This window comes from Sphaerulina musiva (assembly GCF_000320565.1).
Source record: "Sphaerulina musiva SO2202 unplaced genomic scaffold SEPMUscaffold_10, whole genome shotgun sequence".
NCBI lineage: Eukaryota > Fungi > Ascomycota > Dothideomycetes > Mycosphaerellales > Mycosphaerellaceae > Sphaerulina > Sphaerulina musiva.
Genome location: NW_016017392.1, coordinates 695,746 through 717,946, shown reverse-complemented (window position 1 = coordinate 717,946; position 22,201 = coordinate 695,746). Strand labels below are relative to the sequence as shown.

Here is a 22,201-nt window from a genome sequence, read left to right as displayed (position 1 = left end):
GTGAGATGGAGGTGGTGATGGGAAGGGAAAAGAAGATTCGGAGCTTGAACTGTCTGTTGCGGGTGCCAAGCCTTGGTAATTGGACTATGGACACCGACAACCGATATTCTCGTTCTAATGTAGTGGCACCGCAGGGCCTGCACCTATCTATGTGACAACCTTAAGTCCAGGTATGTATGTCAGGTAGGCTTCCGTGCAGCTGTCTGTTCCTGTCCATTGTGTGCTACGTTACGTGTAGGCACATCTACTGACCTGATATATCCTGCTAATCAGCCTTCATCATCAGTACATACCTGATCTCCTCACGTCAGGTTGTGTAGCTTGCCATGAGCTCTCTTCCGTTCCTCCAGTGGACCAGCACCACAACGGCGAGTCTCACTACTAAATCTTCGACCGCACTTCGCCTCGAGTCCACGGCGTCCGCCCGGTTCCAGGTTGATTTTCTCACTTTCTGGTCTCTTGGCTCCGTCTTCCCTTCCCTTCCTTAAAGTGCCCTCACTCCACGCCTCTCTGCCCTCTCTGCCGCGTCCATCGCCTTGGGAGAGCAGCATGTGGACTATCGAGGTGTCGGCTACGGTCCTATCTAGGCGGCTGCGATGAACATCCCTTCTCTCGAGCTCCCACTGGGCGCTTTCGCAGCACTGGACACCCCGAAGACCACCTCGAGTACGCGCGCCCATTACTCCCCACCATGGGCAGATACCTCAATCATTGGCGTGGCTGGCAGCTCCGGCTCGGGCAAGACCTCACTGTCCATGGCCATCATCCGCGAGTTGAGCTTGCCCTGGGTGGTGATCATGTCTATGGATAGCTACTACAGGCCGCTGTCCCCGGCTCAGTCTGCAGCAGCCTTCAGAAATGAGTATGATTTTGATGCACCGGAAGCTATTGACTTTGATAAGCTGGTGGAGAATCTACGAGACATCAAAGCTGGGTATGCTATGTCTTTCACATTCGTCTTGGAAGTCTGCTGACCCATGTCAGCAAGAAGACAGACATCCCAATCTACTCCTTCGAGAAACACGCACGAGTAGACAAGACAAACACAATCTACTCGCCTCATGTACTAGTCCTGGAGGGCATCTTTGCGCTTCATGATCAACGCATCCTGGACCTGCTTGACCTTCGTATTTTCACCGAAGCAGATGCAGATCTCTGCTTATCGAGGCGTCGTGAGTTCTCCAGCACAGTCCTCGGACTGGCCTGAGACTGATCTTATATGCTAGTCCTGCGCGATGTGCGTGAGCGCGACCGCGACGTCGAGGGTTGCATCAAGCAATGGTTCAACTTCGTGAAGCCAAACTTCCACAAGTACGTGGAACCACAGCGCAATGTTGCCGGTATGTTGTTTCCCCATCCCGAACTCACAACATCTCCGCCACCAACACTATGATGATTCACAATTTCAATGCATAGTTCAACTGAAACTTCCTGTTGATAACCAATTACCATCTTTCAATTCGTCTGATATGTGTTTTACACAACGCCATTGCTTCGTGAGCAGTCGACGAAATGTGGACTGACTGCTCTGCTAGATCTCATCGTGCCTCGTGGCATTGAAAACAAGGTTGCCATTAGCATGGTCTGCGACCGCGTGCACAGGACGCTGGACGAGAAATCGCGCCAACATCAGCTCGAGCTACGGCGTCTTGGACAGACATCGGAAGATGCCACAATGTCTTCGAATGTCGCTATTCTGGAGCCCACCAATCAAGTCCGCGGCATCAATACAATTCTTATGGACCCTGGGCTTGAGCGAGAAGACTTTGTATTTTACTTTGACAGGATAGCAGTCATGCTCGTTGAGCAAGCCTTCGCTAGCGGGATGTGTTATAAGCAGCATGTGGTCAAGACTCCTATGTCCGGCCAGGTATACCACGGTCTGGCTATGGATGGCGAGATCTCTGCGGCAGTAGTCTTGCGAGGTGGGACATGCCTTGAGACTGGACTGAAGCGTGTGGTGCCTGATTGTCGCGTTGGTCGTCTGCTGATCCAGACCAATTTCCGCACAGGAGAGCCGGAGCTTCACTACTACAAGCTCAATCCGGACGTGCAAGATCATAAGAGGGTCTTGCTGCTGGATCCCCAGATGAGCAGTGGTGGTGCAGCGTTGATGGCTGTGCGGGTATTGCTTGATCATGGCGTCAAGGAGAGTCACATTGTCTTTGTGACTTACATGGCCGGGCGAGACGGCCTCAACAGGCTGATGAGCGTGTACCCAGATATCAAGGTGGTCCTTGGTAGGATAGTGGATGACAGCGAGACGAGATGGGTTGAGGAGAGATACTTGGGCTGCTAATAGTAAACAGTGGAATCAACTGGTCGGGTTCGCCGATACCATTCGATGACCTCTTTTCGTCCCGAGCTTCCCCACAACTTCCAATATAGCCCTCCAAGGTCGACAAGGCTTTGCGCACGACCCGTACCATGTGGTTGAACTCTTCGATTGATAAGTTTGACGCGATTCGCTGACCACGCGAAGCCTTTAAGAAGCTACCTAGTCAAGCAATTCTAGTAGGGCATGATGTGGTCCATTGCCTCGAAATTTTCTCTCCCTCTGCCAACCATGCTTGGCACTACAGGTACCTACCTACCTAAACTAGTGCAATTGGAACAAGTTTCTATTGCCCAGTCTCTTCAGTTTAGCTCTACCACGCTTCACTGCCAAGCCATCCCTCTTTCACTTCCCACTCACCTCACCAGACAATCGGATTTCGACAAAGCTCCACAAACGGCACCCGTGGACTAATTGCTGCTACCTTCCTTGGACTTGTTCCTTATTCATCCTTCCTGACGCAGTCGACCGGCTGCAGAGATCAACAGCATGACGATCTGCAGTGTCTGTCGCGACTTCCATCTGGCTCGCTCTTTTCCAGACGCTCCAGAAGACTCTGGTTGTGCGGCTCACTCGACAACAGCCTGTCTAAATTGCTGGCAAAGATGGATTTCGAATGAACTCAAGCGGGTGCAACCTGGTGAGCTTCGCTGCTTTGAATGCCAGGCGATCTTGAAGGAGAGTGATGTGAAGCTGAGGGCCACGGTTGGCACATACGAGCGGTAAGTGACAAAGACATATTGCAGGAGCACATCGAGTCAATACTGATACCTTTCATTGTAACAGGTACATGCAGCTTGTTGCGTTTATCAATCGACCGCCACTCCAGGGCACATATCGAGAGTGCCTAAGGGCGACATGCGATTCCGGTCAGATTCAGCCTGACGACTACTCGACGTTTCAATGCCAATCGTGCACTCACAAGCACTGCGTGCCCTGCCAGATGCCTTTTCACGAAGGAGTGAACTGCGAGGCGCCGCTGCTCGAGCGTAAGCGAGCCGGTGTTCGGTTTGAGGTCATTTGGAAGGGAAAGATGCACAGCATGCGTCAGGCGCATAAGTCGGAAGAGGATGCCACTGGGGAGGTTCTGGACAAGACGTGTAAGAATTGTCCTGAACCGAGCTGTGGCGTGAAGATCATGAAGGCAGGGTGAGTCGGGTCTCTCTTTGCCATGATTTGCTGATCTTGTGCTAACTACTTCTACTTCCAGTGGCTGCGAAATGATGGAGTGTAAGTCATTCCCTACGTTGAATGCATGAAACTGAGCGAACGAATTACTGACTGACTTTGTCATTAGGCTACAAGTGCGGTCTCAGTTTCTGCTGGCTCTGCCTAGCTCCTCAGAGCAATGTTGAAGACCATGGCAGCGCAGGCCACAAAGACGACTGCCCTCTCTGGCGACGCCCAGGCATCGTCGGTCCTCAGCACGTCGACATCGACAACGCAGAGGACCTCCTCGCGTTAGGATTGCAGCTCGACGAAGAGGAAGATGAAGAGATCTATGGCGGGCCAGATGACTTTCTTGCGAACCTGCAGGCTTTCCATCTTTTCAGAGGGCATCGACTAACCCAAGATGGTGATGAGGCAGAGCCAGCGGCACGCAGGCCACCTACGCCAGAATTCGCCGCTCTTTGGGGATCTGGGAATTGACGATACCAACGGGTATGGAGGCTCGTCTCACGATGGTCCTTCCGACCTCGTCTCGACAGAGTGGTGATGGATTTCGCAGTTGCCACGACCCTGACTCAGATGTTTGCTCACGCCGCAACTCCAGCTGAAGGCCAAGCTCTGGGATATGGAGGATGTGGGCAAGGACCTACGGATGTTTGGCAGGACGGTCTGAAGCGAGACTTTGATGAGCACGGAATTTTTCGGGGTCAACAACAGCGGATGGAGGCGGAGAGAGCGGTTCGAAGGGAGGCTGGACGACGAATAATGGAAGGAGATGCCAAGAGAGAGAGATGGCTCAATAAATTTGGCGAGGAGTGCTTCGTAGAGATCGTGAAGCCCCTCCGACCAAGAACATACCCCTGGTGCATTTGGCACCTTTGTACGCTACGTGTTAGACCATAGCAGGAGATTCAGCATTGCTTCTCGGCCTCCCATTCACCGTATGGTCCTCACCGGAGCACATCACGTAGACATGCAGGCAGAGAAATAAGTTGACGTGGAACCGGACACGGGAGAAATTCGATATCAAAGCACGTATGAGCGGAGCGTAGGTTGTCCTCCGCGAATGACCTTTCTCGTTGCTGATGCTTTCATAGCAGCTCATCGTATGCGAAGACTAAGTGGCCCTGTTGAGCACATGAGTGCTGAGCATGAAAGTTGATCTGCGATTACTTGTCAGTCTTTTGCATTTTGCAGCTATAAGGAGCTGGCTACCTCTTCTTTTGTTGCCTTTGTACGCTTCCGCACAGCTTGGCATACCCCAGTTCATGCCCGGCAATACCTCCTGAGTACCGGAACTTTTCGACCCAACCTCGGCTGCGTATGCGTCCGCCGTTCCTCTAGAGACCAGACGCTGCCGCGGCCGCTGATCGGCACCGATACGGCGCTGGTGGTTCTCATGGTCGTATCATGTCGTCTCTTTCAACGTGATCTCCACTTCAACTCTCATCCATCGCTTCGCCATCCATGACCCCAGCAGGTAATTTCCCCTCATTGTACAACTTCTCCAGTCTCTGCACCTCAGCCAGTGTCTTCGCCTTTTGCACCAAAGTCTGATACCGTTTCCTCTCATCGTCCGTGAGCTTGACCCTCTTCGCGCTCGACCCATTCGCAACCGCTGCGCTAGTTCTACTGAAAGCGCTACTTGCTTTGTTCGATTTCACGGCCATGATACTCTTCGCCAGATCCGTAGGTTCACTCGTGCTGCTTCCAAAGAGCTCCTTACCTTTCTTTCGCTCGGCGTCTTTGACCTTTTGGAAATCGAGGAATCGTATCGTAGGGCAACGCCAGAGGACGTAGTAGCGGTAATTCTACCCACATGGTGAGATCAGTATAGACATCCCTTTGTGTTTCCATAATCTTCGCGGTATGCCTCGCGCCTCACTCACATCCTTACTCGCAACCGGACAACCCACACAGCTCAAATACGTCAACTTCTGGAATCCTTCCAACGCGTCCAAATCACTCAATTCTGCCAACGCGTTCTGCGACAACACCAGCGTATGCAGATTTGGTAACGCCTTCGCCGTGCTCTCCGAGATGGTGTTTATCCGGTTCTGCGCCAATAGTAGCGTCTGAAGGCGTGGGGAAAGTGGGAAGCCGGAGAGGGTTTGGATGGCATTGTCGGTGAAATCGATGGCTTCTTGGTCTTTGGCCGAGCCGAGGTTCTCGATGGTTGGGATTTTGTGTCCTATAGTAGGAAAAGAGACCTTTGTATCAACTAGCTCTCGTGTAGTATCTGTTCTTTTCAGGGAAGATTTTTGCGATTTTGCATACCTCGAAGATCGAGTTCGCGCTCGTTGAGAGGATTGTTGTAAGAGAGTGATGAGGTGATCAGCTCGGCAGTGAGGCGCATTGTCTTTGATGTTATGCGCACTTGCTGCGGAGAGAGGAGAGTGGTATAGGATGCTGCAGCATGTGAGAAGGTCGAAGTACAGGCAAGGCTGGCAAGCTAAGATGACCATGTAAGGTAGAGGTAGATAATCGCCAAGATTCCTGAGTCATGCCGTCCCCAAGTACATGCAGGTCGCCGTCTCCGTAGTTCTACGCTCTTCTTTACTTCTTCAAGAATCAACACACGAACCACAACTTCACATCCAAGAGGAAACCGAACAGAAAAGATGGGATCCGTCGTCATTCCTCACCTCGTCACCGGCTGGCACGTGGACCAAGCTATCATGTCCGAAGAAGACCGTCTCGTGGTCATCCGTTTCGGCCGCGATTGGGATCCGGACTGCATGCGACAAGACGAAGTCCTCTACAAAATCGCCGACCGCGTCAAGAACTTCGCTGTCATCTATGTCTGCGATCTCGACCAAGTTCCCGACTTTAAGCAAATGTACGAACTGTACGACACAGTGACACTCATGTTCTTCTTCCGCAACAAGCATATGATGTGCGATTTCGGAACGGGAAACAATAACAAGTTGAACTGGGTGCTGGAAGATAAGCAAGAGTTGATTGATATTATCGAGACCATTTATAAAGGCGCGAAGAAAGGAAGGGGTCTGGTGGTCAGCCCGAAGGATTACTCGACAAGGTACCGATACTAGAACTCAAGCGACTTCGGGAATGTGTGAAGACCCAGTGATAATATGGAAGTCGTGCTACACGGGCGCGAATGGACCATATCTGGGCATATCTATTGGCTTGGCACTTGCGTGAAGTGTGTGCGTCGATGCTCTGCGATATTCACAGGGAGGGGCTATGGGGACTGGCCAGCCACGGTTGCTGTGAACGGGGTTGCTTGACCTGCATGCAGCCAGCAGACGAGAGTAGTAGAGATTTACCCTACTCCACGAATATGGACAGCATGTCATGCGGGAGGCGGGCTGCCTTAATATGCCTCCTAGGGGTCAATACATCCGCCATAACTACGATGGATCAATGAGCTACGATGGAGTTTGAGGGAGTCCAAGAGACTGAAATGGTTAGTCTACCAGATGCTTATTGCTTTATTTGATCCATTCCACTAATCGACATCTCCATTAAGCTTTCTCTACTGTAAGTACTCTCGTTCCATTATGCAGTGGATGTGTACTGGTGACATGCCTTCATGAACCGTATGCTCTCCCATCCCCCCGCAGATCATACGCAATTGCCGTCCAGTGCCTGGTTCTCCAAACAGGTTGTCTTGTAGCTCCACGTATATTGACATGCTATAACTTATCATGGGTGGTGGCCATGACCGGAAAAGGTGCCTTGAGTATTCATGAGATACTGGAACCTGGGAACTTGGATACCGGCTTGCCAAGTCGTTTCCAACGACGAGAGATATTTGCCTGCAAACCTGATTGATACCCGTCAAGTCCTCAGCCTGTCTGCATCTGAGTGACCTTTAGAGCAAATGTTCTGCCAAGAATACTTCATTATGTCGCTCAGCTCCCTACTCGATACGAATGTTTCTGGTCGGCTCTTGAAAGTCTTGTCTCGGGAGACATATGTCCCACGATGCAAGTATGGTTTAGTTTGGCGTTAATGCGGAGATAGCTTTTCGAGATAAATTCTAACTAGACAGAAGGCCAGTAGGTATGTAAAACATTCAATCATACATTTAATCTATCTAAATTCTCGATAATGGAATTGTCGGAAAAATCAAAGGCACATGACCTACGCTACCTACCCCACCGGATACCTAGGTACTAAGCCTTGGGGTAATCCTTGAAATGATAACTCTTCAACTTCACAAACTGATCGAATCCAAACTTGCTGAGTGTCTGACCCTTGCCACTATTCTTCCATCCGACCCAGGCCAGATCAGGTGCAGGGTAATCTGCTCTGTTCACAAAGACCGTTCCCGCTTCAATTTCATTAGCCAGTTCTTGGCCTCTCGCGACGTCTTTGGTCCAGACAGAAGCTGTCAGACCAAATTGGTTGTCTGACATGAGTTTTACGGCTTCTTCGTCAGATTTGACAGAGATGACAGGGATGACGGGACCAAAGGTTTCGTCCTGAATGACGAGCATGTCTTGCTTCACGTTTGTGAGAAGGGTAGGGACGACGTAATTGCCATCTGGGGGTGGATTCTTGAAGGATGCATTCTCTGGAGTTTCGTTCTTCGCTCCCGCCTGGATGGCACTGTTGATGTGGTTTTCGATTCTTGCTTTAGCGGCTTTGCTAATGACTGGTCCCACATGGGTAGATTTGTCGGTGGGGTCGCCGAGCTTGTAGTTGGATAGGACTTTCTTCACTTCTTCGACGAATTGGTCATGTACGCTTTCGTGGACGTAGACGCGCTCGAGACTGCAGCAGGATTGGCCCGAGTTGAAGACTGCTCCGTCTACGATCTCGTCGGCTGCCCAGGCCAAGTCTACATCGGAGCGGACGTAGGCAGGGTCTTTGCCACCCAATTCGAGCCCAACGCGAAGATCGACTCGTCCTGCTCCGGCCTTTTGTACAGCGAGACCACCATCGACGGAGCCTGTAAAACAGACGAGTTGGATCTCAGGGGCTTGAACGAGTTGTTCGATTTTCTTGAAGTCGCCGCAGTGGAAGTACTGGATGACATCTTTGTCGAGACCAGCCTTTACGAAGATGTCTTGAACTTGCTCTGCGATCGTTGGGGTCTGAGGCGAGGGCTTGAGGATGATGCTGTCACCGGCCAAGAGGGCTGGGACAAGAGAGTTGACGAGTGTCAAGTATGGATACTGGACGGAAGTGTCAGAATACATTGAAAGTGCTCCAGGAAAGATAGTAGCATACATTCCAAGGAAACAGAATGAGAACTGGACCAAGAGGCACTTTGCGCACGAATCGCTTGAAGCCTTGCTCAGGCTCACCAGGAGTATCTGAGAGGGCATCCTCGCTGATCTTGAGTAGATACTCGCCTCTCTTGACAGCTGTTTGGACTTCCTTGGCCGAGAACGCGATAGGTCTTCCCATTTGGTCTGTTATTTCTTGAGCTAGCTCATCTTGCTTGTCATTGATGAGTTGAAGCGCCTTCTTGACAATCTTCCGGCGATCTTGGAGACTGGTCTTGGAGTATTTCAAGAATGCAGTTTGGGCAGTTTTTGGCAATTGGGCCAATTGAGCGTCTGTCGGGCCATTGCGTTCCACCACGGGCTTGTTGGTGGACGGGGAGATGGTGGTGATCGTTTCGACTGCCATGTTTGATCGGTTTGTCGTTACTTGTGAGATGTTGTACACGACTGCCTATGACAATGGTGTCCAGAAAGGCAAAATATATGCGATAGAGTTTGCACTAGTTAATGATCCCTGCTCGCCCATGATGTCAATCAGGAACGAGCTTCCGTCAACTTCTCTATCCGGACGAACCGCAGGTCGACTACAATCGATATCAATTCGACGCGCCCACACCACGCGGCCCTCCGCTATCATTCTGTCTCTATTCGCCTTCCAATCATCTTTACCTACTCCGCCAGCCCAACTCACTTCACTTGACCCTCGAACCCCGAACCCTGCCTCAAGGGCTACCCTTGGCACTTGATCGCTTCAAAGCGATAAGCGCGAATGCCAATGCTGCCCATGCAGCGAGCTTTTGCCGGCTCAGCTCGCATTTGTCCTTCGCTCGCACGGCCAACGCTGCAGCAAACACCGCGGAGTAGAGCCAATGCCTCCATCCAGACGGCATTGAAGGCACAGAAGCGATACATCTCCCTCCGACGACCCCAACCACTTCCCAGAGCCGTGCGACGAGCCCTCCAGCACACCACGCGTCATGGACAAGTGGGACAGCTGCGATGGGCTTCGACTTCAAAGCTGAAGGAGGCAGCTATCGCGCCCCCGAAACAGAGAGGGCGGCTGGTACGCTGGACCTATAGAGTGCTCGCCTCGCTCGGCTTGTTCATTGTTATGAGTGGAGGTCTGGTCGTGGCCTTCTTTGCCTACGACGCGACTACATATGTTGGAGAGGGAGAGCCGGCGGACCTTTCCATCTCCGAGATGGCTCTGAACCCGCGCATCGGCGGTCCGAAGAACTTGCCCATCGCGGAGTACTTCATTGACGATGAGGAGAATGAGAAAATGAGGGAGCAAAAGCACAAGCCAAAGCTGGTGATTCTAGGTACCGGCTGGGGTAGCGTAGCTCTGTTGAAGCAGCTGAATCCGGGGGACTACCATGTCACCGTAGTTTCGCCATCTAATCACTTCCTGTTCACACCTATGCTACCTTCAGCCACTGTGGGTACGTTGGAGTTTAGGAGTCTGGTAGAGCCGGTGCGGAAGATTGTCAAACGCGTCATGGGTCACTTCATGAAGGCGTCTGCTGTTGATGTGGACTTCAGTAACAAGCTCCTCGAGTTGGAAGCAGATGGGCCGAATGGAAAGGAGCGCTTCTACTTGCCATACGACAAGCTGGTCATTGGAGTCGGATCCGTTACGAACCCCCACGGCGTAAAGGGACTAGAGCACTGTCACTTCTTGAAGGATATCAGTGATGCGCGCCGGATCAGAAATGCCGTTATTAGCAACCTCGAGACTGCCTCGCTTCCATCCACATCCGACGAAGAGCGCAGACGACTTCTTTCCTTTGTCGTGTCCGGAGGTGGTCCTACCGGTGTAGAGTTTGCTGCCGAGCTTTATGACATGCTGAATGAGGATCTGTGCAAATTCTATCCTCGTCTCTTGCGAAACGAGATCTCTGTCCATGTGATTCAATCCCGCGGCCATATCCTCAACACCTACGACGAAGCACTGAGCAAGTATGCAGAAGAAAGACTTGCGCACGACAGCGTTGATGTGCAGACAAATGCACGCGTTAAGGAGGTGCAAAAAGACAAGATCCTGTTCACGCAAAAAGACGCCGACGGCAACACTGTTACTAAGGAGCTGCCAATGGGCTTCTGTCTATGGTCCACCGGTGTTTCTCAGACTCAATTTGCTCAAGACATTGCCAAGAAGTTTGACGCCCAGAACAATCGCCATGCTCTCGAAACTGACACGCATCTCCGTCTTGTAGGAGCACCGCTTGGAGACGTCTACGCCATTGGCGACTGCAGCACCCTTCAAAACAATGTCTCCGAGCATATCGTCAACTTCCTCCGCACTCTCGCCTGGGAAAAAGGCAAGGACCCAGAGACTGTGACCCTCAACTACTCACAATGGTGTGAAGTCGCCAAACGCGTCAGAGCACGCTTCCCACAAGCCACAGACCATCTCAAGCGACTAGGTAAACTTTTTGAGCAATACGACCACGACAAATCCGGCACTCTCGACTTCGGCGAATTAAATGAACTCCTCAAGCAGATCGATAGCAAGATGACTTCACTGCCTGCTACTGCTCAGCGTGCCAATCAGCAGGGTATCTACCTGGGTAAGAAGTTGAACAAGATGGCGCAGAGTGCCGATGCCATGCAACTCAATGGTATTATCGACGGGGATCTTGATGATGCCGTCTATAAGGCTTTTGAGTATCGGCATATGGGCAGTCTGGCATATATCGGCAATGCTGCCATCTTTGACTTTGGTGGCAACATCAGCTTTGGGGGCGGACTCATGGCGGCATATCTCTGGAGGAGTGTGTACTTCGCGCAGTCGGTGAGCCTGAGGACAAGAATGTTGCTTGCCATGGATTGGAGTAAGAGGGCGCTGTTCGGGAGAGGTGAGTTTGTATCCATTCCTACTACTAATCTGCAGTATTGTGGAAAATTGAAGCTGATTTGAATGATACATTAGATATGATGAACTACTGAGACGCGGAACCAGAGATATGTACATTTTAACCTAGAATTTAGAGTAGAGGGCGCGTGCAGCCGACAAGGCCTTTAGAGACCTGGGGATTCATCCATTATTGCCGCGCAGGGAAAGGGATCCGAGGTTGCTAGTTTGCACCAAGACACAGGGGGAATCTCACGTGTGCCCCTCTTGAGTGAAGCCAGTTTTCTTTGGTCTTGGCAAGTCTCTGCGCACTCGCAAGATCAGCGCATAAGCACTTTGGCGAGGATAGACAATCCCATAGTCTCTCACAATATACCGGCATGAGTGCCATGAAGACCTGAAGTGATAAGACGATCGTATGGTGGCATTAGTGTGGTCAAAACCGTGCACTTGTCAACTTCTTGATTCAATCCTGCTTCTTATTCATCCTCGGCAACATCACCCACAAACCCCAAATCACCGCCATCAGAGCTAGAATAATCGGCTGCAACACTTGCACACCTTTAGCTTGTGCAATCGCTCCCACTGCATACGGGAAAATCGCTCCCCCGCTTCCTCCAAACGCTGCAGCAAAGCCTATACTGCTCACGTGGAGATGTTTGGGTAGCAGTTTCGTACATGCCACGACGGCTGCTGGGAAGCAGGGCCCAAGGAAGAAGCCTTGAAGTGCGACTGCTACGGTTGAGACGTAGAATTGGGGGACTAGCCAGAAGAGGAGTTGAAGTCCGATGGCGATTGGGAGGTAGAGCTGGGAAGAATGATTAGGTGGGTGAGGTATATTGGGTCAGCGTAGGTACGACGGGGGGATTTACACATGGTAGCACATGTGCAATACATAATGTAGGTACATACCATGATCGATAACTTTTCGCCAATGCGAGGAGTGACGAAGCCGAGTATCACTCTTCCCACAGTCATACCGAGCCAGAAACCAGTCGCACTCATCCCCGCCGCAAACTTTTCGGCATCGCGCACTTTGATCATGAATTCGACAATCCATCCCCCCAGAGCCACTTCGACGCCGACATAACCGAGCAAAAACATCGCGCAGAGCCACGTGATTCGTGCTGCAGGCATTTTCATCGTGGCTTCACGTAGTCGAGAGCCTGTCTCATCGGACGTCCGCGCATTGCGTTCGCGAAACTTGGCGCCTGTGTCTTCCCAGAAGGCGTAGAGGGAGATTGCTAGTTCTGCGACTGCAAAGCCTATCATGCAGTAGTACCAGTAGTACCATGGCAAATCGGCTCGCGTGATCATTGCTGTTGCGATGAGAGGAGCAATGGTGGCTCCTAGGCCGTAGAAGGCGTGCAGAAAGCCAAGAATCTCGTTGGCGTTGAGCATTGCACCAATCCATGCGTTCCAACCGGCGTCGAGTAGGCCGTTGCCGAAGCCTGCCAGAATGAAGGAGATGACCAGGACGGGGTAGGGAGGATGGACTGCGTTGATGATGTATGCTAGGAGATGGCACAATGGCCCCACGAACGCCACACCACGCTGACCGAATTTGAGGTGAATAGCATTGTTTAGAACTGCGGAAAGGGTGTAGCCGATAAAGGGCGAAAGGAAAATCAGGGAGACGATGGCATAGCGGAGACTGTAGAATGGCTGGAGGTAGGGAATAATGGCGCCATATGTTGCATCGTTCAGGCCCATGACGGCGAAAGACCAGAATGCGGCACTGACCTTCCAGATGGTCCCCGTCGAGGAGTTCCAGCTTTCTGACTCTTCGGGTGCTGCAGTAGTCGGTGCAGGAAGTGTTTCGTTGCGATCTTCGTCCCATGTCTCAGCCGCTGATCGCAAACTGCGTCCGGAGATTGATGGTTTCTTGCTGGAGCTACGATAGTCCTCGAGCTGGACCGGCGGTAGTTCCAGCTCTGCGGATTCTACCACGATCGTAGAGGACTGCCCATGTTGCCTCATGACGCCGTATGATTGCCCGTTTCGAGCAGTTCAGAAGGCAGATTGTTATAGTGGATACAGGTATGTAGTTCGGTCGCAAGGCGATGAGAACAATTCACTTGCGAGCTCGTCAGCAAATCATGGAGGATGTGCATATAGTTCTTCGGGTAACCCGAATCAGGCAATGCCGCAATAAGGTAACCAACAGATACGGGGACTGCCATTCGCATCCAGGCCAGCGCGCGGCAGAGACCCAATGCGTAGTGGATTTTCCCGAGGTCGAATATGGTTCTGGTGGGCGGCAGGCCTGAAAACAAATACATGTACCTTTTCACCTCACTTCGCGCTCAGCATGGGACTGGACTGGCATCATGTGATGTGGGAGTCTAGAAAGGCCCATGCAGAAGAACTCCTTGGCGTGCCGGCAGAGTACATGTATCGCTCACTCTGCATGAGCCGCAATGATATATACTGAGACCATCATGAGGAGTGAAGCTGAAGAATAGGTAGGATGGAAGCACAAATTTTTCGAAGACTTCTCAAATGGTAGAACTTGTGAGAATTCCTGGAAATACTTACTACAGGTACCTAGTCTCAAGCACAGACCCCTGCCGAGCACTGTGCATCCCGGACATACCTTTACACAACAACATCAACAACCACTTCACGTCACTCTCTCATCCTTCCATCAGACACATCGCCGCCGCATGTCGTGACCGGTACAGACATGAATGAAGTTGACGCGACTGGCCGTGGTGGTCGGCATGATGAAGGAGAGGCGCCATCGCTTCTGACCATCATTCTCGACACGAATCCGCATGCCTGGGCCTTACTGGAAGACTCTCTTTCCCTCCAAAAGGTTGTTGTAAACCTCCTCGTCTTCATCAATGCGCATATTGCGATCAACCATGCAAACCGCGTGGCAGTAGTAGCGAGCCATTCCGAGCGTGCAGAGTGGTTATATCCGACCCCAGCAAAAGTGCACTCCAGCAATATGAATGGCACCACAAACGGCGAAGATGTAGAAATGACAGATGGAGACAGAGGAACCAATGGTGGAGCCGTGCAGCCACCAGATGATGCGAACAAGTATCGGCCTTTTGCGCACATCGAGCACGCAATCACCACGAACCTGAGACGACTTATGGAGAGCACTGCTCCCAGCGCAGTGCAAGCTACTCCAGCGACGATGATGGCTGGCGCCTTAACTCGAGCTCTGACGTACATCTCCAAACAGACGGCATCTCTTCCGGCGGGCTCCTCCAGCGCACAACACTTCAACTACTCTGATCCCTCATCTGTAGCTGGTGGCAATGATGCCTCGGGCGTTGGTGGACAAGGAAATAACATCTCTGGCCTGACTTCTCGACTTCTCATTCTATCTGTCTCTGGAGACCTCGCGAATCAATACATACCAATTATGAACTCGATCTTCGCATGCCAACGATTGAGCATCCCAATCGATATCCTCAAACTTGCGGGCGACACGGTGTTTCTTCAACAAGCTGCAGATGCTACAGGCGGCATATACATGGCACTGGACTCCAATACCAGGGGAGGCTTCCTCCAATACCTCATGTTCGCCTACTTACCCGATGAGACTGCCCGCAAGCATTTGATCACGCCGGGCGAGGGCGAGGGCGTGGATTTCCGCGCCGCTTGTTTCTGTCACAGGCGGGTGGTGGATATCGGATTCGTGTGTTCAATATGTCTCAGTATCTTTTGCGAGCCATTGCACGACAGTCTATGTCTGACGTGCGGGAGTCACTTGCAATTGGCTAATTATGGGCAGAAGCCAGCTGTAGTTCCGAAGATGAAGAAGAAAAAGAAGAAGAGGCCGTTGGAGGATGGCGGGACTCCGGACAGTCGAGCGGGGACGCCACTGCCGTGAGTCGAGTGTAGCCATGGGCTTGAGTATGAGCATGAGCAGAATGCTCATGGCATGTGGTAGCCAACACCCGCTCAATTCGCACATCTGACATTCCGGCTGAACTTTGGCAACCGAGTCAAAATCTTACAGCATCAAATGAACATTAATGAAGAATCACATGCCAGCTTCGTTAAGCGGACTGGGCAGAAGCTCGTCGCACTGTGATCAAGACGAACGAGAGCCTAGGCATCTTACGTAACATCGCACCTACTCGGATTCTGGCGAGCCTCGAGTCCGCGCACGAGAAGCCTATGCTTGGAGCAGCCTAATCTTGATGAACACCCTAGTAGTAGATGGAGTTTATTCGTCGAGGGACAGGCTGGAGAGCATGACGGTCAGCATCGGAACCGAACCTGCTATGAATTACAGGCAGCTTTGTATTTCGATGACTCCAAGCATTGCAATGCAAGTTCCAATAAAGACACAGTCTTGCCGTATCGTGCTTCGTAGGAAGTATTGATTGAGTATGCGAGCGGATGCGCGAAGCGGCGTAAAGCAGATGTAGACATTTGAAAAAGTAGCTGAAAAGAGCCGGGAGAAGAGGTCTCATCCAATTTTGATATAGTTCTAAAGACAGAAGACTGCTCTCTAGCTCATCATATTCTACGTATTGCACACACTGAGATCAGTAACACATTTCCATTCCTCCCGTCTGCCCTTTGACGACCTTCAATTGAGCACGCGTTTTGGCTAGTTGAAATTTTGGGCAATCGGGCGCATCCGCTGTATCAAAAGTCAATCAAATGCAGCCGGTCGGGTATTTCTGTCCAGAGTGTAGAGAAATCCGACCGTAGAACGCGTTATATCGCGACTCCCTGTGGCCCGCCCAGCAGTCGGATAGTGCCTACCAAGGTATTCATCTGGCGGCTTACCGCATCTCGCCGCTGGCTGTTACACCACAACAGTATACATCTTCATCGCATCGGCCGGTGTATCCGAAGAGAATGTTATACCGATAAGGGGCTTGTGTTGGTGTTGTTGTTGCTGTCAAGCAAGGATCAAGGCCGAAGCTGTCGAGTGCTCGGCACTCAGCAACCTCACCTGGTGAAACACTCCCGTACAGTCGCGATCGCATTGGCAAACCTCAATAGACTGGGAAAAAGAGGCCAAGTACGAACCATGAAGACTCCTTCGACTGCAGCACTCGCAGTGCTGGCCAGCTTGTGCTTGAAGGAAACAGCAGCATTGAGCGACAAAGGGACATCCAAGGCGAAATACCAGGAGGCATGTCCAGCATATGAGCACTATTCCAAATATCCGCAGTAAGAATCAGCCGGAAGCTATGTCAAGAGAGGCGCTGATTGTACCATAGCTACCCATTCAGCGATGGGTCTATGGCTCTGCCATATCAACGGCCCTCTAAACACTGCCGAACGTTCGAGTCGGACCTCGTAGAGAAGGTCATCAAACACATGACCTCCAGCCTCGTAGACCACGACCTCGCACGACTCTTCGAGAACGCCTTTCCCAATACGTTAGACACTACAGTACGATGGCATGTAGACGGCACAGAGAAACACACGGAAACCAATGGGATGCAGCAGATGTTGGGTGCACAACCAGGTGCCTGGAAAGGTCCACAAAGCTTCATTGTGACAGGTGATATCAATGCTGAATGGCTGCGGGACAGCACAAATCAGTTAGCGCAATACCAGCGCTTAGCGAAGAAGGATAAGAAGATTGAAACTTTGATACTGGGAGCTATCAATACACAAGCAGAGTACGTGATCGAGTCACCGTACTGCAATGCTTTCCAGCCACCGCCTCCGAGCAAGCTGAAAGCAAGCGATAATGGACAAGGAGATAGTGTACATCCGGCATATGAACCCAGCCAGGTGTTCGAGTGCAAGTATGAGCTGGACTCATTGGCGCACTTTCTGAGACTGGGTAATCAGTTCTACGAAAGTACCGGCTCCACTGCCTTCTTGACGCAGCGCTGGTATCATGCTCTGGAGAGCCTGCTCAGAGTGCTTGATCAGCAAAGTCAGTCGACTTTCGACGCCAAGACTGGGAGGTTTATCAAGCAGACCTACCGCTTTCAGCGAAATACGAATACTGGAACGGAAACATTGAACCTCGCAGGCAATGGCAATCCTTTGAACTACGGCACCGGTCTGATCCGCTCTGCCTTCCGACCCAGTGACGACGCCACAAATCTTGGCTTCTTCATTCCAGCCAACGCCATGATGGCCGTAGAGCTGAAGAAGACCGCGGAGATGCTCGCTGCGGCAGGCAAACCCAAAGTCGGCGACGAGCTCAAGGCTCGAGGTGAGAGCATCGAGAAAGGTGTGTGGGAGCACGGAGTGGTGGAGCACAAGAAATGGGGCTCCGTTTTTGCTTTTGAAGTTGATGGCTACGGCTCAGCCATCATGATGGACGATGCCAATGTCCCCTCTCTCCTCGCTCTGCCATATCTTGGCTTCGTGCGCAAAGAAGAACGCACGTACCAGAATACACGCAAAATGATTCTATCCAAAGATGGCAATCCTTACTTCCTGCAGGGGAAAGCGTTCAAGGGAATTGGAGGACCGCATATTGGATTAAACAATGCCTGGCCCATGTCCTTGTTGGTGCAAGCCATGACGAGTGACGACGATGACGAGATTGCGGAACTGTTGGAAGCAGTAAAGAAGGCGAGTCCCTTAGGACTGATCCACGAAAGTGTAAATGTGGAGAGAATCACCGACTATACTCGCAGTTGGTTTGCGTGGGCGAATTCGGTTTTTGCCCAGACGATTCTTGATATTGCGGAGCGGAAACCCCATTTGTTGTTTAAGCCTGGGACGAAGCCGTATGTGGTCAGTTAGCCTATATTGCAATATCGAACGTCCTGCCTGCTTCTCCAGACCCCTTTTTTTCTTTGATGTGCTCAACTTCTCTCTCTCTCTCTCTCTCTCTCTCTTCTATCTGCTATGACATTGCCCCCGATGGCTGTGCAACGCGATGGTATCATCACAAGCAGCGCAGCTTCTCTACTACCTGCCTACCTATAACCACCACCTAGCTCAGAAGCTCTGTGCCTAGATGATGATGAGTCAGTTGTGATGGTGAAGATGATGGAACTTGCTGCTGTTCCCCCCCTTTTTTTCTCGGGGGCACGAAACTCCGGTTAATGCATATTTCCTCGTTTTTAGTTCACGTTCACTTTATACCTAATTGATTAATACTGCAAGTTCAGGTGCAGTGCAGTGCACTGTTGTCTTTTGACCTAGTTAACACAGGCCTCCATCTTCTTGTTCCCTCAGCTCCCTTCCATGAGGGATCTGCGCCCCCACGCGAATCAAGTTGGTGGCATCATGGCCGACCCCACTAGTAGGTACTTCCCGACAAGATAAGTCGTGAATAGAAGGCGCCAATTTGCCCGTTGTAAGAAACCAGCAGCGCCATCATCATCACCACTATTTGCCCGTCCAGCACATTTTCTTACCCACAATTCCGCCCCAGCGCGCTTTTTCTTTTTTTTTTATCGTCCCAACATCCTTCCCAACCGATCTCTTTCTATAATCATGGCAATGCCACGGCCGCCGTAATGCATCGCATTGATGATGACGGCTGTGACCAGACCGAAAGTGGGCGCGCGTTCCATCTTGCCGAGGTCGATGATGGCTACGCCGGGTATGACGATCTCCCTGTATAGAGAAACGTAGACGGTTAGGAAGAGGCTTTTTTTATTCTGCAGGAGGAAAAGGAAGACATCGGGAGAGGGAATTCGTTCCAAGCGATGGCTGGCTGGCTTGTAAGCTCAGGGGGCTCCCGGGCTTAGTAGCAAGGCATTGATGATGGAGGAAAAGAAAGGGGGGGAGGGTGGAATGAATGAATTCATGTCTTCAAACCAGTCATTCATTCCCTTCACCACATCACTCACCATCTCAAATACCGCTTAGCAGTTCTCATCACCAACATTTTCCTCCAATTCGACACGGGCGAGTGGTCAAATTTGGCCTGGGGCGGAACCGGCATATACAGAATTTTCTGCCTCGGCCTGCGAGGATCGTAATCGAAGAACAGATCCAGATCTTGACGCAGACGTCCAATGAGCGGATCGACGTAGTCTGGATCCTCGAGTAAATCTGCTCGCGTGGCGCCGTTGGTGTCGATGAACCAGAGCTGGCGTTGAAGACGGATTTGGTAGCGGACGAGACCGCGAAAAGTGGTGCAGACGCGTTGTGCGAGGAGTAAAGTCTTCATGTCGAGTTTTTGTAGGATCCATTCGGCGATGTGCTGGCCTGTTCGGTATGACTCGGGGACGCGGTTGAAGACCTGGTACCCGTGAGGGGAGGGGAGTCAGTATAGATTCGATGAGGAGTAAGCCCCGATCCCCCTTTGAACGCTTCCTCACTGGTTGTGTGACTTTTGTAGCTTCTTCCTTACCTCGATACTGGCTGTAGTATGGATTCGAATATTGGGGCGTAAGCGCATGAACTTCACAAACTTACTGCCTGGATAGTGCGGCGGCACAGGCTGTTGGATCACTGCAAGAAGCGGTCTCGCGTGCGTCTGCGGCGGTGGTGCGACGAAGGACGCTGGCCGCAGTGATTCGAAGGACGCTGGCGGCGGTGATGCGACGACGGTCGCTGGCGGCGGATTTTGCACGGCGGAATGGTTGAAAGCTGGCGAAGATCGGGCGACTGAGGACATCAGGTTCGAGCGTGATGTCCGACAAGATGCGTGGAACTGCCGCAATTGCTGGCTCATGCGCGAAAGAAGCTCATCATTTTCTTTGGACACATCAGAAGCTTTCGGCAGCTCGTCGTCTCTCCTGTCTTTGATCAGCGGGAACTCAGGGACACAGATGAGGAGAATCACCTACCGCGGCACCGTCGCGGCGGCGATTTCTTCGGTTGAGTGAACATGTCCCATGTTGTGAGCAGGAACTAGTGCTGTGAGGTGAGGTGTGAAGGTGTTACCAGCGTTGTGATAGTGTGCCGTCGAGAGGATGGGCAAAAGAGGGTGGAGAGAAGAGAGGAGGAATAAGAGTAAACATACGGTCGCCCGCAACATCAGCTCCACGAAACTGGCGCGTTCAACCTACAATGAGTCACCCAGCACAGGCTAAGTTGTAGCAGCAGACTTGTTCAGCATATTAACAATGATGCGAACCAAGATCAGATGCCCAAACAAGAATGTACTTACTGGAGATTCTGACAAGCCACCTCCCGCAATCGAGAACATTGGTCGCTGCCATCGCGCGCTGTCGACACTTGTGGGCTGCACAGACTACTGTGGTAAAGCAGTCGTGAGAAGATGGAAGCATCACACCCAGGTCTCGTCTTCTCTCCCTGTCAGCTTGTCGAAGGAGTATGGAAGCGGTGTAGGCAGGCAATCCCATATCTTGGAGGTCAAAAAAGATATCTCTTGATACCCGCTCTACCTCTGTGCATTGCAGCAGCTCAGAGATGGCTCAAAAGAACCTATAGCCTTGCCTGATTCCTTGGTGATTGCTTCACCCACATCGACGTCCTGATTGGCTTGGACCACGGCTTTGATGAGTTCACCACCGACCGAGGGATCGAGGGCTCCCATCTAAGAAATGTCAGCGGATGCCGTCGAAAGATGTGCATTTGCTTCTGACATACCGTTTCAGGACGCTCGACGCCGATGACTGCGAGACCAGTGGCAAGAAAGTCAGGACGGACTTCCCTGAATTTCACTGGGTCCTCTTCCAAGACGCAATGGCACTCATGCATGACCATGTGCAAGTCATCTCGCTCCTTCTATGCACCGCGAAATTCGACTTCAGCCGTCACACTGCCAAGCTGCTGCTGATAGATTCCAGAGGCAGCATGCTCAATGAACAGCATCTTGGTCCTTCTTCAAGCCACAGCTTCCGGATTCAAACCACGTAAGAGGGTGGTATCGGATTCGTACAAGGCCTTGACGACTCCAGTGTTCCTTTCTATCATCAACACGACATCCGTCATGGTACTAGCATGCACCTCGGGGCCTTGTATGAATCCGATGAGATCCAAAGGCTCCCCAGTACGCTCTTAATACTCTGACTGTGATGAATCAGTAGCTTATCCGCCAGACACCTAGTGATCGTGAAATACCTATTCGTAGTCCCTCTTACCGGATAGATATCCACATTCTGTTCTGTTCTGTTCCTACTGGAATAATACAAAACATACCTACCGACTTACCTGTACATAAAATCGCTAACTATATCGCTATAGTCTATACCGCCTTTAACAGGCTCAGATCAGACAAGCAAACTACGTAGTAGGATAATTATTCAGACCAAGACTCGAGGATTGATATTTTGAGGATATATTCTAGGCAAAGTTACCGAGGCGGCGAGGCGTCCATCACTCTATCACACATTCTTACCGCACTTGGCAGAGACAGGGGTAACACCCGCGGCACAGTTTGGGAATTGTTAGTAAGCTGCAACCAGACGGGACAGAAGCTTTTTCAACTACATCTCAAGCCTCAAGGTAGGAGGTATGTGCCATTGGCATTGTTCGACTCTGGGTAATAGGGTCGTTGCAGTTGGGTATCGTCCGTGTTACTAGTTGCAAGGGATATATGAGCAGTCTCGAGAGATGGATGAGACCTATGGTGTTCATAGTTGCTGGCTCTCCACTTTGACATGTCTGAACCTACCTGATTCGGGACTGCGCAGACAATTGCCTTTCTAATTGTGAAGAGGGGGAAAAACGTGGCCAAAAAAAGTCACAATCGTGATTGTCATTATCATTGCTATCTCATAAAAGCCAATTGCTCACTCGTGGAAACGAGTGCTGGGTATCTCC

The 22,201-nt window shown here is 51.4% G+C and overlaps 10 protein-coding genes across 10 annotated transcripts; 6 read left to right on the top strand and 4 right to left on the bottom strand.

Annotated features, from left to right (window-relative positions):
- Nucleotides 1–495: 495 nt before the first annotated feature.
- On the top strand, nt 496–5,900 carry SEPMUDRAFT_151442 (uridine-cytidine kinase 2). The gene is made up of 8 exons (XM_016906826.1): nt 496–934; nt 985–1,172; nt 1,227–1,340; nt 1,536–3,057; nt 3,122–3,484; nt 3,546–3,565; nt 3,633–4,668; nt 4,721–5,900. Exons 1-4 carry the CDS (start codon nt 597–599, stop codon nt 2,297–2,299), a joined length of 1,404 nt encoding a protein of 467 aa, XP_016757536.1. The 5' UTR covers nt 496–596; the 3' UTR covers nt 2,300–3,057; nt 3,122–3,484; nt 3,546–3,565; nt 3,633–4,668; nt 4,721–5,900.
- SEPMUDRAFT_110905 (uncharacterized protein) lies at nt 2,825–3,985 on the top strand (the record flags this gene model as incomplete). Its single annotated transcript, XM_016900882.1, has 4 exons — nt 2,825–3,057; nt 3,122–3,484; nt 3,546–3,565; nt 3,633–3,985. 4 exons carry the CDS (start codon nt 2,825–2,827, stop codon nt 3,983–3,985), a joined length of 969 nt encoding a protein of 322 aa, XP_016757538.1.
- Nucleotides 4,945–5,861, bottom strand: SEPMUDRAFT_144235 (L domain-like protein; the record flags this gene model as incomplete). Its single annotated transcript, XM_016903071.1, has 3 exons — nt 4,945–5,316; nt 5,395–5,696; nt 5,783–5,861. The coding sequence occupies 3 exons, from the start codon at nt 5,859–5,861 to the stop codon at nt 4,945–4,947; spliced, it is 753 nt and encodes a 250-aa protein (XP_016757537.1).
- A 183-nt stretch (nt 5,901–6,083) lies between the features above and the next one.
- On the top strand, nt 6,084–7,165 carry SEPMUDRAFT_151440 (mitosis protein dim1). Its single transcript, XM_016906825.1, has 2 exons — nt 6,084–6,935; nt 6,999–7,165. The coding sequence occupies exon 1, from the start codon at nt 6,127–6,129 to the stop codon at nt 6,556–6,558; it is 432 nt and encodes a 143-aa protein (XP_016757535.1). The 5' UTR covers nt 6,084–6,126; the 3' UTR covers nt 6,559–6,935; nt 6,999–7,165.
- Nucleotides 6,084–9,133, bottom strand: SEPMUDRAFT_151439 (betaine aldehyde dehydrogenase 2). The gene is made up of 3 exons (XM_016906824.1): nt 8,708–9,133; nt 7,526–8,652; nt 6,084–6,945 (listed from the first exon to the last, which is right to left on the bottom strand). The coding sequence occupies exons 1-2, from the start codon at nt 9,110–9,112 to the stop codon at nt 7,648–7,650; spliced, it is 1,410 nt and encodes a 469-aa protein (XP_016757534.1). The 5' UTR covers nt 9,113–9,133; the 3' UTR covers nt 6,084–6,945; nt 7,526–7,647.
- Nucleotides 9,134–9,324: 191 nt separating this feature from the next.
- On the top strand, nt 9,325–11,962 carry SEPMUDRAFT_128099 (uncharacterized protein). The gene is made up of 2 exons (XM_016902189.1): nt 9,325–11,564; nt 11,639–11,962. The coding sequence occupies exons 1-2, from the start codon at nt 9,476–9,478 to the stop codon at nt 11,653–11,655; spliced, it is 2,106 nt and encodes a 701-aa protein (XP_016757533.1). The 5' UTR covers nt 9,325–9,475; the 3' UTR covers nt 11,656–11,962.
- Nucleotides 11,963–11,983: 21 nt separating this feature from the next.
- Nucleotides 11,984–13,632, bottom strand: SEPMUDRAFT_166118 (MFS transporter). The gene is made up of 2 exons (XM_016908203.1): nt 12,473–13,632; nt 11,984–12,368 (listed from the first exon to the last, which is right to left on the bottom strand). Exons 1-2 carry the CDS (start codon nt 13,538–13,540, stop codon nt 12,027–12,029), a joined length of 1,410 nt encoding a protein of 469 aa, XP_016757532.1. The 5' UTR covers nt 13,541–13,632; the 3' UTR covers nt 11,984–12,026.
- Nucleotides 13,633–14,540: 908 nt separating this feature from the next.
- Nucleotides 14,541–16,062, top strand: SEPMUDRAFT_151437 (transcription factor Tfb4). Its single transcript, XM_016906823.1, has one exon. The coding sequence runs from the start codon at nt 14,547–14,549 to the stop codon at nt 15,408–15,410; it is 864 nt and encodes a 287-aa protein (XP_016757531.1). The 5' UTR covers nt 14,541–14,546; the 3' UTR covers nt 15,411–16,062.
- Nucleotides 16,063–16,429: 367 nt separating this feature from the next.
- On the top strand, nt 16,430–18,256 carry SEPMUDRAFT_135818 (glycoside hydrolase family 125 protein; the record flags this gene model as incomplete). The annotated part of the gene is made up of 2 exons (XM_016902732.1): nt 16,430–16,711; nt 16,762–18,256. The coding sequence occupies exons 1-2, from the start codon at nt 16,569–16,571 to the stop codon at nt 18,254–18,256; spliced, it is 1,638 nt and encodes a 545-aa protein (XP_016757530.1). The 5' UTR covers nt 16,430–16,568.
- A 656-nt stretch (nt 18,257–18,912) lies between these two features.
- SEPMUDRAFT_120263 (uncharacterized protein) lies at nt 18,913–21,370 on the bottom strand (the record flags this gene model as incomplete). Its single annotated transcript, XM_016901585.1, has 8 exons — nt 18,913–19,078; nt 19,315–19,709; nt 19,821–20,208; nt 20,260–20,477; nt 20,583–20,666; nt 20,901–20,972; nt 21,026–21,163; nt 21,272–21,370. 8 exons carry the CDS (start codon nt 21,368–21,370, stop codon nt 18,913–18,915), a joined length of 1,560 nt encoding a protein of 519 aa, XP_016757529.1.
- Nucleotides 21,371–22,201: the final 831 nt, after the last annotated feature.

Bases quoted from the DNA above. Each gene is read 5' to 3' on its own strand.
- SEPMUDRAFT_151442 (XM_016906826.1), top strand. From the start codon at position 597: ATGAACATCCCTTCTCTCGAGCTCCCACTGGGCGCTTTCGCAGCACTG. The intron at 935-984 runs GTATGCTATGTC...GACCCATGTCAG, and splicing joins CTACGAGACATCAAAGCTGG to CAAGAAGACAGACATCCCAA. The intron at 1,341-1,535 runs GTATGTTGTTTC...CTGCTCTGCTAG, and splicing joins ACCACAGCGCAATGTTGCCG to ATCTCATCGTGCCTCGTGGC.
- SEPMUDRAFT_151440 (XM_016906825.1), top strand. From the start codon at position 6,127: ATGGGATCCGTCGTCATTCCTCACCTCGTCACCGGCTGGCACGTGGAC.
- SEPMUDRAFT_151439 (XM_016906824.1), bottom strand. From the start codon at position 9,112: ATGGCAGTCGAAACGATCACCACCATCTCCCCGTCCACCAACAAGCCC. The intron at 8,653-8,707 runs GTATGCTACTAT...ACTTCCGTCCAG, and splicing joins TCATTCTGTTTCCTTGGAAT to TATCCATACTTGACACTCGT.
- SEPMUDRAFT_128099 (XM_016902189.1), top strand. From the start codon at position 9,476: ATGCCAATGCTGCCCATGCAGCGAGCTTTTGCCGGCTCAGCTCGCATT.
- SEPMUDRAFT_166118 (XM_016908203.1), bottom strand. From the start codon at position 13,540: ATGAGGCAACATGGGCAGTCCTCTACGATCGTGGTAGAATCCGCAGAG. The intron at 12,369-12,472 runs GTATGTACCTAC...CATTCTTCCCAG, and splicing joins GCGAAAAGTTATCGATCATG to CTCTACCTCCCAATCGCCAT.
- SEPMUDRAFT_151437 (XM_016906823.1), top strand. From the start codon at position 14,547: ATGACAGATGGAGACAGAGGAACCAATGGTGGAGCCGTGCAGCCACCA.